General features: G+C 64.5%; 1 protein-coding gene across 1 annotated transcript in view; it reads right to left on the bottom strand.

Annotated features, from left to right (window-relative positions):
- Positions 1-595: 595 nt before the first annotated feature.
- LOC123522491 (mitogen-activated protein kinase kinase kinase kinase 2) overlaps positions 596-11,425 on the bottom strand; it is a 16,832-nt gene continuing 6,002 nt past the window's right edge. Inside the window, exons 11-41 of the mRNA XM_045297179.1 lie at positions 11,366-11,423; positions 11,087-11,177; positions 10,933-10,997; positions 10,621-10,676; positions 10,265-10,312; positions 10,129-10,171; positions 9,673-9,745; positions 9,464-9,595; positions 9,324-9,386; positions 8,983-9,064; positions 8,790-8,897; positions 8,137-8,215; positions 8,005-8,063; positions 7,508-7,551; positions 7,370-7,408; positions 7,249-7,282; positions 7,049-7,154; positions 6,883-6,971; positions 6,759-6,800; positions 6,591-6,675; positions 6,412-6,491; positions 6,278-6,338; positions 6,074-6,191; positions 2,685-2,743; positions 2,498-2,601; positions 2,237-2,414; positions 1,615-1,683; positions 1,423-1,509; positions 1,237-1,307; positions 1,089-1,144; positions 596-999 (exon numbers count right to left, since the gene is read on the bottom strand). Of these exons, the coding sequence (XP_045153114.1) occupies positions 912-999; positions 1,089-1,144; positions 1,237-1,307; positions 1,423-1,509; positions 1,615-1,683; positions 2,237-2,414; positions 2,498-2,601; positions 2,685-2,743; positions 6,074-6,191; positions 6,278-6,338; positions 6,412-6,491; positions 6,591-6,675; positions 6,759-6,800; positions 6,883-6,971; positions 7,049-7,154; positions 7,249-7,282; positions 7,370-7,408; positions 7,508-7,551; positions 8,005-8,063; positions 8,137-8,215; positions 8,790-8,897; positions 8,983-9,064; positions 9,324-9,386; positions 9,464-9,595; positions 9,673-9,745; positions 10,129-10,171; positions 10,265-10,312; positions 10,621-10,676; positions 10,933-10,997; positions 11,087-11,177; positions 11,366-11,423 (2,367 nt within the window). The 3' untranslated portion in view covers positions 596-911. The remainder of the gene's footprint in view (positions 1,000-1,088; positions 1,145-1,236; positions 1,308-1,422; positions 1,510-1,614; positions 1,684-2,236; positions 2,415-2,497; positions 2,602-2,684; positions 2,744-6,073; positions 6,192-6,277; positions 6,339-6,411; positions 6,492-6,590; positions 6,676-6,758; positions 6,801-6,882; positions 6,972-7,048; positions 7,155-7,248; positions 7,283-7,369; positions 7,409-7,507; positions 7,552-8,004; positions 8,064-8,136; positions 8,216-8,789; positions 8,898-8,982; positions 9,065-9,323; positions 9,387-9,463; positions 9,596-9,672; positions 9,746-10,128; positions 10,172-10,264; positions 10,313-10,620; positions 10,677-10,932; positions 10,998-11,086; positions 11,178-11,365; positions 11,424-11,425) is intronic.

Genomic DNA, 11,425 nt, shown 5'->3' with positions numbered 1-11,425 from the left:
GATCAGCATGGCTGCTGTCTCCGTGACACCTCTCCAGGCAACCCGCTGGGCCTGGCCACCAGCTCTGGTCAAGAGTAGTTGTCCATGCTGGGGGGGAGGGACACCCTAGTCCTCTGAGCGCCAGAGCCCACCCAGAGGAGGCCCAAGAGGGACAGTGGCCAGCCGTGTAAAACAGAGGCTCGGTCACAGCGAGCAGGCCCAGGGGAGGTAGGGTCAGCAGTAGTCCTGGTGCCCTGACGGATCTGGCACTTTCTCTGACCCTAGGGCCTGGCCCAGGAGGAGGTCCCTGGGAATACCTGTTCAATAGACACAGGTGAATTTTCTGGAAGGCAATCTGGTGCCAGTGCCCCGAGTTCAGCTGACCCGGGCCCAGGCAGTGGGTGGGACCTACTTTCCTGTCACTGCAGACCCGTCACCACTACCACAGGTCACCTGGCAGGGTCTTCTGGGGGAGGACGGGCCCTGGGGGAGAGCCCACAGGCTCGCAGCCCCCCAGGCCTATTCACCAGCTGCCTCCCAGGGGCAGAGCTTGGTGGCCAAGACGCCTGCGGCTGGTCCCCACCCTCACCGCTGAGGGACACAGAGACCAGTGCAGTAAAATCAAACCAGTTTTAATACCAATATAGTCCTCTCTCTTAAATACTGCCTGCCCCGGGGCAGCTGGGAGGGGCAGGCTCTTGGCAAAAAAACGAAGGAAAGGGAGTGTGGGAGACATGGAATGGGTCACCCAGGTGTCTCCCCCCCCATTCAGAACCCCCTGCCCCGGGCCCCTGGGGACTGGCTGCCTGGAGGGTGGGGCGGGGAGGGGTGACAGCAGCTTCATCAGGTCCAGTTATTGCAGAGGTGTGGGGTGGGCGCCCCCTGCCCAGGCCCCAAATCCTGGGCCTCCATCCGCCCTTCCGCCAGCTCCGTCAGTAGCTGCTCTGGTGGCCCGTGAGGATGTAGAGGTTGCTGTGCGCGCCTGGGTTGTCCGTGGGGATGCTCTCCAGGATGATGTCCCTGGGGCCGCGCACGAGGACCAGAAGTGAACCCTCAGGAGAGCCTCAGTGGTTACCCTGCACCGCTGCCTGCCGGCATCTGTCACCTACCTGTGGGCACCAAGCACTCGGAAGATCCTGGTCTCATCTGTGATCTCCTGGGTCACCTGAGAGGAAAGGGGGGCGCCCGTCGTGAGGTTCCCCCGTCAGGAGCTGGGGCAGATGAGAAGGGGGCTGCCGGGTCCCTGGTCCCACTCACTTGGTTGGTGTCCAGGCTGCGGCCCTGCATCCCGTGCCTCCAGAAGGCCAGCAGGCTGTCCTGCAGACACACTGCGGGGCCAGGCCACCGTCACCATAAGAGAGGGGGAAAGGGTGGTCCCTGGGGACATGTGCTCCCGACTGGGGGACGCGTGCTCCCGACTGGGGGACGCTCCGGCCCACTCACCCACAGTCTCGATGGGGAAGTCAAAAGTCAGCTCCGGCGCCAGGGTGGCTGTGGACTCGCCCTGCAGATCGACTATCCTCACGCAGCCTGCATAGGGCGTGCATGGGGATGGTGGGGGAGGCCGATCCCTGAGACTCCCCATGTCCACCTCCTGAGCTCCGCTGGCCCCAGCCCCAAGCCCGAGGCACTCACGGTCAAAGCTGACCAGGACGGTGTCCCTGTCCACCTGAATCACCTGCTGGGCAGAGCCTGGGATCCCCTCTGCAGGCAGAGATGGGAGACAACGCCATGGCTAGCCTTGGTCCCCCAGAGGGCACGGGGACAAGCTGCAGCCAGCCCCTGAGGCCTGATCCCGGCTCAGCCTCATGGGGTAGGGGGATAAGGTCCCTGGTCTCCGAAAAATGAGACTGGTCCCCGAGCTCTTCTCTCAGGAGGTTGAGCGGGGGAGGGCTGTGGATCAGAACCAGGTGCCTACCAGTAGCACAGGGAAGCTGTTGCCCATCCTGTGGGCCGGGCCAGAAGTTCAGCCGCTGATGCCTGCCCTTGTCCAGGACCTACCAGGATGGCTGAGCCCCAAGACCATCCCAGGACCAGCAGCCATGCCCAGAATGGGGTCTCTGCCCCGACAGTCCCCACCTCGACCCCTAAGTGGTACAGTGGCCAGGCTCTTTGGCTTTAGGGCGTGTTTTATGGAGGCGCCAGCCTGGGGACCCCTGTCTGTGTGCTTGCTCTCACAGCAGCCTGGCCTGGGCCCCTCATCCCCAAGGTCTCCCTGGGTCTGAGGCTGCGGGGACCTGTCCGAGCAGCTGCTCACCAGGTGGGACGAGGCTGTCGGGCGTCAGGCCGGCCTCCAGGGGCAGGATGTGGAACAGGACTCGGCAGCCGGGCCCCTCGGGGCCCTCGGCGCCCACGCACACCTGCGGCAGCTCCTTCCCGTCCAGCACCAGCGGCTCCAGCATTCCCGCTGGGCTGGGTAGGGGGCTGGAGAAGTTCTGGGGGGTGGCAGAGCACTCAGGGCCCTGCCCCTCAGCCCGACAGTCCCCCCGGCCACGCCCACCCACTGGCCGGGCCCCACCTTGAGCAGCAGGAACTTCTGCAGGGGCTCGTACCACTGCAGCAGGAGCAGGCTGGCAGGCAGGGCGGCCAGCAGGAAGGTGCTGCCAGTGTACGGGTTCCGCACTGCAGGGGAGGCAGGCCATGGGTGCCAGGCAGGCCCCTCTCGCCCCCGCCCTGCCCCCCCCCCCCACAGCCCCGGCTCTTACCCACACGGCACTGCAGGCAGCCTTTGGTGTCAGGGATCTTGGTGGACAGGGCAAAGCGCCTGCAAGGGGCACAACCAGGCATGTCAGGGCACCGGCCGTGGGTACTACTACGGTCCTGGCATCCCAGGAGAGACGGGCCAGGTAACACCACTGGTGGAGGGCAAGGGGTCTGAGGGTGGTCTCGTGGAGGATTCCTGAGGGCCCACCAGCTGTGGGCTCAGCGTGGGCAAATCACGGGGCTTCTCCCTGCCTCTGTCTCCTCATCTGTGACATGGGGTAACTGCAGGGGCCGGTGGGAGAGGCTGTCCTGCCAGGCACATCGAGGGTGCTCAGGAAGTCAACCTGGTGCCACCTGACCAGATGCTCCTCCTAGTGCCCCCCCCCCCCCCAGTCCATGCTGAACCTCTAGGATCTTTGATCAGCCAAATCAGGACAAGAATGGAGGCAGGACTCATGAGCCTGGAGGGGGTACCAGTTGCAAACAGGAATATCCACCCCCACCCCCAACCAGCCAGCTGCAGCCTCAGCTAAGCCACTTGGGGCCAGTAGCTGACTCTCCTTGGTGGCCACGAGAAGCAACAAAGGGCCACACCAGAGGATGACCCTCAAACTCCCAGGGGCCCCTCAGAGCCTACTTCTTCTGGGGAGAGGGCCCCATGCCTGAAGTCCAGGCGTGTCTCCCCGCCCCTTCTCTCTCTGCGCCTCTGCCCCTGAGCCCAGGTCCTCCCCAACCGAGCAGAGCCACATCTGTGGGGTTCCCGCTTCCTGACAGTTGAGGTTCTCTATACCCCATGTTCAGAGTGGACACTAAGCCTGGTTCCCACACTCAAGCCCAGTCCCCTGGGGCTGCCAGTTCCTAGGCCAAGCTCACGAAGGGGGGTGGGGGGAGACTGCGCTCCAGGAGCCCAGCCTGGAGGATACAGGGCCCAGGTCCTGCCTGTTCTCCCAGCCCCTCTCCTTCAAAACGCAGCTGACCCTCGCTCAACATGACACCATGGAACCCCTGCCCTGAACCCTGCCCCACACATTGCTGGTGACAGCAGCGTCCTTCCCACAGCCCAGGCCCAAACCCCTGGTGGCGTCACCCCTGACTCTTCATCCTCCTGCATCCACCAGCTGTCGGTCAGGAAATCCTGTTGGCTCTCCTTTCAAGGCCCCAGCGGCAGCCCCCCCCTCGTCAGGGTCACTGCGGCAGCTCCCTGAGTCCCCCCCAGCCCCGCCTGTTCCCCAGCTGGAGGGAGCAGTCCTGCTGAAGGCTTGCCAGCTCCCATCACTTCCCTGCCCGCTGCCCTGCCGTGGCCCCTAGGGCATCTTGGCAGCACAGCCAAAGGCCACACACCAGCGACAGGGCTCCCTGCCCCCACTGCTTCAGTTCTGGCCCCAGGGTCTTCCTCCAGCAGGCCAGGTGTGCTCCTGCCCGGGGCCTTCTGCACCAGCTGACCCTTCTGACCGCATGTCCTCCCCCAGAGCCCCGCAGAGCTTGCTTCCCCCCCCAGCTCCAAGTCTGTTCAAACAGCACCTTCCCGCAGCACTCAGAGTAAGCCAGGCAGCCCTCCCTGCCAGCTCTGCTCTCCTAGCACCCCCCCTCTGGCGTCCACCAGATTCAGGCTCCTCCTCGGTGTGGCCCAAAGGAACCCTGGTGGCATTACGGGTTACACACGGAGCTGCTGGCCGCAAGGTCAGTGGTTCGAACCCACCAGTCACTCCTCAGGAGAGAGACGCGGCTGCCTGCTCCATTAACCCCCGGGGGGGCAGTTAGTTCTGCCCCGGCCCACAGGCCCGCCGTGAGCGGGCATGCACTCCACAGCAGCGGGCTCCCCTCTCTTTGCCAGTGTGTTGTTGGAAGAGCCCTGGTGGTGCCGTGGGTTAGGCGTGGACTGCTTACCCACAATGTCACGGTTCAAACCCACCAGCCACCCTGCTGGACAAAGACGAGGCTGGCTGCTCACCGAGAGGCTTCCAATCTCGGAAACCCAAAGGGGCCTCTGGCCCCCTAGGGCTGTTCTGAGTCAGAATCCACGTGGCCACGTGGTTTGGTTAGGTGGTTTCCCGTGCTCTCCACCTCCCCTGCCCCTAGAAATTCACAAGCAGGAAGGGACGGGGCTTCTGGGGGTCACGGCTGAGCTGCTCAAGTGCCAGGAGCTCAGGGTCAGACACGAGGGGGCTTCAAAAAGGGCAGGGAATGGATGAAGAGATCATAGCATTTCCCCCCCTACTCTCTGAAGCCCCTCCTAGCTGCGGAATGACCGGCTGGACGGCCACCTGGCGGGTTTGAACCATTGGCCTTGGGGTGATCCCAACACCTCACCCACAGCGCCACTGGCAAGCTGAGCTGCTCCCCTGGAGGGCCCCGATCTCCCCTACCCCCACCCCCTCTCTCCAATCAGGCCTCAAGTCCAGGCAATTCCACTTCATAAATACTGCCCCAGTGTCCAGTGCCCACTGCCCACCTGGGCTCATCTCGCAGGCCCCCCCCTCCCTCCTCTTGGATCGGGCTACTGGGCTCCTGCTCCCCTCCCCAGGCCCCTGGCCCAGCCTGGCCACCAGACCTGCTCAGGAGTGAGGGTGCATGAGGGGGAGCAGAGCTAACCCTCCTCCTGGACGGCCAGCCCAGGGACTCGTCCCTTGGCCAGACACCCTGGAGCTCCCCACCTGCCCAGGGGGGCTTCACCCCTGCACACGTTTGCACACACTCACCCCTCTGCCTGGAACGCGGCTCCCTAATTCCAGCGCTTTCTGGACTTTCAAGTGCCACGAACTTGCCCACCTCCCTTGACCGGAGAGGGCTCCAGGGACGACAGAACCACCCCTACAGGCCATCCTGAGACCTAGGAGCTCCAGTGGCTGGTTTAGGTGGCCTTTCTCCCTAGTGTCCATCTGGAAGCTCCGCTAAGAACAGTTCAGCCTCATCGCCCCGCACACGCATCCGCTGGTAAGGCAGGCCAACCACCCTTCACGTCCTGTCTCGCACCGAGTAGAGATCCAACCAGGGCCCCCCATGGGGCGAGAATTCTGCTGACCTACCATCGTGTCTGTCTGTCTGGGGCCCGTGTGCTCTCCCCCAAAAGCAGGGACGCGTTTGGTTCGCTACGTGCCCACACCCAGCGGAAGGCTGGGGACGTAATAGGAAGTGTTTGCGCCACGGTCCAATGAAGTCCCTCGCTCTGTGAAGCGCGCTCGCCACTTAAGGGTCTTCTCTAGTTTTGGGGGTCCTCTCCAGTGTGCAGAGCATTTCCATACCCCTTATTCCCTTTGTGCCCCCCACCCCCGACCAGCCTGGGGGGAGGGGGAGGAAGCACTGCCAGATGAGGAAGCTGAGGCTCAGAGGGGTGAGGTCCTGAGAGTCCCAGGGGCAGGCGAGGCCCCAGTGTCCCCACCCAGGGCCTCACCTGGGGATGATCCGCTGGGTGAGGCGGTTGGTGGGGATGGAGAGGGGAACCTGCCGCTGCAGACGCCGCTGCTCAAACAGGCCCGGGAGGTCGTGGGCCCAGATGTGAGTGGATTTCCCTGTGGGGGAAACAGGGCCGGCTGGTGGGGGGAGGGGGGGGCGCTTGGGGCCCCGGGTGCTTGGGCCCCGCCCCCACGGCGTATACCTGACAGCGAGAGCAGCACGTTGTTGACGCAGTAGAGCCAGGTGCAGCGGGGCGCGATCAGCTGCGGGGCAAAGGAGTGGCATCAGGGTCAGCGCCAGCCTGAGCTGCCTGCCCGCCCGGCTGCCCGGACTCACCTTCTCCAGGGTGTCCTCATGCAACTCATGCAGGTTGAGCGTGTAGATGCCTTCCTCTGCCCCCACCACCAGGAACTGGTCTGCAGGGGAGGCCAGGCCCAGAGTCAGCCCGGCCCCGGCCCCCCAGCAGTCGAGCCCCAGGCTCCCGCCTCCTGCCGGCTCCTCTGAGCCTAGCCTACCCCGGGTGATGGGGTGAATCCAGGTGACAGCAGCATGGATCCGCAGGGGGCAGCCATTGAAGACCTTGGAGAAGCAGGCGCCCATCTGTGGGGGGAAGCAGAGCTGATGTGTGTGGGGGGGGGCAGGGAGCCAAGGGGGAAGACTGGGGCTGCAGGGTAAGTACTTACGTGCACCTTGGGGGTTGGGGGGAGCCCGTGGCAGGAGGGTCTCTAGGAAGGAGGGAGAAGGCAGGCGGGGTAGTGTCAGGGCCAAGGCAACGCCCCAGCCTCCAGCTCCCAGAGCACCTCTTACCTCAGGATCCACCCGGTGCTTCATGGTAGCCCAGGTGGTGGGAAGCAGCGGGGGACTGTCAGGGTCAGGTGGAGGTAGGGGCAGGGTCCCTGCAGGCACAGACCCTCCGTGATGTCCAGCCCAAGCCCACCCAGCCCAGTCCCCCAGCCCCCAACCTGGGGCCCACCTGGAGGACCAGCACGAGAGTCCTCAGCTGGAGACTCGAGGTGAGGTGGCCCCAAGCACGGGGCACGCTTAATGGTTCCCATGGCTTCGTCTGGAGAATCCGGCATCTGTAGGAGGGTCAGGTGGGCCAGGCTGTCAGTAGGGAGGACCCCCGGTGGCACGCCCCACAGCACCCAGCGGGGCCTCCCCCAACCCCAATACCTGGACTTCCACAGCTGGCCGGATGGTCAGGCTCCTGTGCGGGACAAACCAAAGAGAAGTGGGTTGGGAAGTGTGATGGGGCTGTGCCAGGCTGCCCCTCCGCAGCGGCCCAGGTCCTCACCTCTCTTCCAGGGCTTCCTGGACAGACTGCAGTAGGCTCCTGGTGGTGGTGGGGAGGTAGGGAGTAGGGGGTAGGCACAGAGGTCAGAGGTCAGCTTTCTTCGATGCCCCCCACTGCCTCCCTCCTTCCCTCACTCACCCACTCAGCTCCTCCTTTCCCAGCAGCGTCCACTCCTCCTCCCACTGTGGGGAAACCGAGGCAGAGTGTGGGAGGGTGGTATGAGAGATAACGGAGAGGATGTGGGGGAGAGACAGACGGGCAGACAGGTGCAAAGGGGAATGACAGTGAGAGACAGGCACCCCGAGATATGAGAAGGGGGTGACAGAGGCAGCAAGGGGCAGAGACTACCTAAGTGACTGTGGGGAGACAGAGAGCCACTGGGAAGGAGAGACGAGAGATGTGGGGTGAGGATGCAGAGAGAGATGGATGATGGGGGGCCTCCAGCGGGGCGAGAGGCCCCCCTTTCACAACGGTGCAGGAAGTCACCCTGCCACTCCCAGCTGACGATCCAAGGAGTCCCGCTCCCCGGGTCCTGGTGGAACAGGCCAGCTCGGGCAGCTCCCTTACCCTTCCAGACCCCCGCTCACCTTCATTCAGTCCTACCCTGACACCCCCCTGCCCCACCAGCCCCTCACCGGCTCGTTCAGTGGGTCCGTTTCCTTCCTGCGGGGGGCGCCAAACTTCACCTGGTGAACTGGTGGACAGAGGCGTCAAAGGGCGGGACCTCCTGGCTGGCCCCTCCACGACACCCGCACCCCCAGGCTCACACTGTATCTCTGAGGGGGTCCTCTCGGCCGGGCCGTGCTGCCCACGGGAGTGGATGGTATCAGGAAACAGGTCGTACGTCTAGGGAAAAGGGAAAAGGGTGGTGGCGTCCCCGGCCAGTGACTTCCACCAATCGAGGCTCCAGGCCTGCAGACAGGAAGCCAGGGTGCCCCTCTCGGTCACAGGTGGGAAAGCGGGCCCAGAGAGGTCAAGGAACTTGCCGGAGAGCACACAGGAAACAAGAAGATGGGGCGGCTGGTGTCACAGGCAGCCTGAGCCCAAGGGGAAGGACTTGGCAGGAAGTAACCAGCGCAGGCAAGACCCACCCCTGCTCCGAAGGTCCTCACGGCCCGGGCACCACCGTCTGGAGCAGTGGTTCTCAGCCTTCCTCATGCCGCGACCCTTTCACACCGCTGCTCATGCAGCGGTGACCCCCAACCATAAGATTTGTTGCTGCTTCACCACTGTCACTTTGCTACTGTTAGGAATCGGGTGACCCCTGTGAAAGGGTTGGTCAACCCCCCAAAGGGGTCACGACGCACAGGTCTAGAGGAAGGGTCCCTGGCTGGCTCAGACTAGCTGAGGGCACCTTCACCCCCACCGCCTCCTTCCAACCAGGCCAGGCCAAGCCCCGCCCCCAGCTGCTCCCACTGACCTCCAGGTCGCAGTCTTCCGGGGAGGGTGCGCTCAGGTGGGGGTCAGTGGCCTTGTCCAGCAGCTGGGTGAGGAGAGCCCGGGGGAGCTGCTGGGTTGTGAAGGGGTGCTGGAAGGGTGGGGGGGCCGGTCAGGTCAGCTGCTGGCCACTTGGGGCCCCACTTCCAGGCAGAACCCCACCCCCAGGCCCCCACCTGCAGGAGCTTCTCTGCAGTTGGCCTCTTCTTAGGGTTCTTGGTCAGTGCCAGCTTGAGGAAGTGGTGGAAATTCTGGGTCCTGGTGGACACAGAGCCCCAACCCCAGAGCCAGCTGAGGGCCCGGCCACCGGCAGAAGCCGGTGGGGCTGCCCGGGGGCGGGAAGGAGCCAGCCTGAGGCCAAGGGCCTCTGCCGCCTGCACCGCAAGATGTGTTGCGACACTGCAGCCCCTCTGTCATCACCCAGCTCTCGGGGTGCACCCTGGGAGTTAACAGAGTGCCCCACCTCCCCGGGGACCCAACTGACAAGGGAGTCCCAGGAGGGAGTGGGGGTGCTCACCAGCGAGTTTTGTCCCTCAACTTGGGGGGCTGGAAGTTGCTCTTGGACATGAGCATCAGGGCCCTGTGGAGGGCGGGAGGTCAGAGGTCAAGGGTCACCAGCAGGGTCAGGGTCAGGCAAGGCACTGGTGCCGGGCTGACCTCATGGGGTGCAGGTGGAACAGCGGGGGCTGCAGCTCGCCCAGCTCCATGGCAGTGATGCCCAAGGCCCAGACGTCACACAGTTCGTTGTAGCCACCTTTGCGCTCTACAGCCGCCACCTCGGGGGCCATCCTAGGGGCAGAGTGGCAGATGGGATCACCGGGAAAAGCACCCCTTGGTCCCCACCCCTGTCCGAGGCACAGCCTCACCAGTACGGAGTCCCGATGAAAGACCGTCTCTTAGCCACCGACGCCGTCAGCTCCCCAGAGACCCCAAAGTCAGCTGCGGGGACAAGCATGGACTGTCACTGCTCTCTGCCGCCACTGCAGGATCAGGACGCGTTTGGCAGGGCTCAGAGGGCAGGCCACCCAGGTCCAGCCACAGCCAACGCCACAGCTCCAATGCCACACCAGGTCCCTCCTGGGAGGGGCTGACCTCACCACCCTGAGCCTGCGCCTGGCCCTGCACCGCCTCTGTATAGACCCTGACTCTCCCGACCTACAGCAGAGAGAGGACACCACCGGGCTCTAAGTGGGGAAACTGAGGCACAAGGCGGGAAAGCGGCTCGCCCAAGGGAACGAGGGGTGGATTTGGGGACCAAAGGTTTCAGGACACCACCCTCCCCACCAGAACCCTCACCCTGGTCTTGTGCCCAGAGTACTGACCCAGCTTGACATCGCCCTGGAGGGTGAGGAGGAGATTAGCTCCCTGTGGGGAACAGAGAAGAGAGGATCCATGGGGACCAACCGGCCCAGTGGAGGGAGCCTTCTCCCGCCCAAGAGGCCCTGGGCCAGGTCCTACCTTGATGTCTCTGTGAATCTTCCCCTGAGAATGCAAGTGGTGTAACCCCTGTGGATAAGGAGGTGTCCCTGAGAGCCGCCCAGCCTGGGCCACCCCACCTGTCCTACACCACCTCTTTTTAGGGCCCCCCCCACCCAAGCCGCTTCCTCCCCCCCTCTCCCCAAACAGGAAGTGACTGAGCCAAGAGGGAAATGTGCTGCTTCCTGCAACAGGGCAGGGGCCCCTGTCCCCCAGGACCCACAGCCCCTGTGGGGCCTGCCCTGCCTAGAGCATGCCCCCACCCCTTCACCCCCCCTCCACTCTGTCCCAGCCAGCTGGGCTCCTGCCCTGCAGCCCCTGGGAGCTGGTGTGGCTACCTTCAATGCCTCCCGGCAGACATAGGCAATCTGCTTTTCCTCCAGGGGCCCTGTGGCTGTAATGGAAAGGGCGGGGGCTGGCAAGGAGGCTGGGGGTCACACCGATGCTGACCCACCCAGACCTCCACCTATGTGAAAGATACGAATGTGGGCCACATCTCCTCCCTGAAAGCCAAGGGCTCAGAGGCCAGAAAAGGACGGCAGCTCTCTCAAGGTCACACAGCCAGTCAAGCGAGAACCAGGAGCCCAAGTTCAGGCCCCTGGCTGGGCCTGGGGGGTGGAGGCGGGGAAGGCTGTGGCCCCTGGCCTCACCGTGGTAAATCTCCTGCAGGGACCCCCCTCCGCAGAACTCCATGCAGATCCACAAGCGGTCATTTCTGGGGGGGAGGGGGACACAGAGCTGGGGTGTGCACAAGGCGGGGTCGCACGGAGGCGGCGTGGGGATCGGAGGAGGGAGCGGCCGCACCTGAGGTAGCTGCCGATGTAGGCCACCACGTTGGGGTGGCGGCACTCCCGCAGAATGGTGATTTCCTGCTGCAGGGAGCTGATGTCGTCCCCTGGGGAGCACAGGGCATCATGGGATGGGGGCGGCCAGCAGGGGCCCTGACCCAGTGCCCGCATCTGCGAAATGGGCAGAGCGCCTGCATCCAGGCTGGACAGGTGCCAGGCGACAGCACTGGCCGGGGGTCCCCTCCCCCTCCTCCGTGCCCCCGCAGAGGCCCTGCCACCCGGCCCCCGCCCTCACCTGGGTCTAGCTTAACTATCTTCACGGCGGCCAGTTCGGAGGTGGCGGTGTCGCGGGCCT

This window comes from Echinops telfairi, unplaced genomic scaffold (genome assembly GCF_000313985.2).
Source record: "Echinops telfairi isolate 266 unplaced genomic scaffold, ASM31398v2 ScPeMD7_7417;HRSCAF=8455, whole genome shotgun sequence".
NCBI lineage: Eukaryota > Metazoa > Chordata > Mammalia > Afrosoricida > Tenrecidae > Echinops > Echinops telfairi.
Note: the sequence above shows the minus strand (reverse complement) of the source record. Positions and strands in the feature narration are given on the sequence as shown.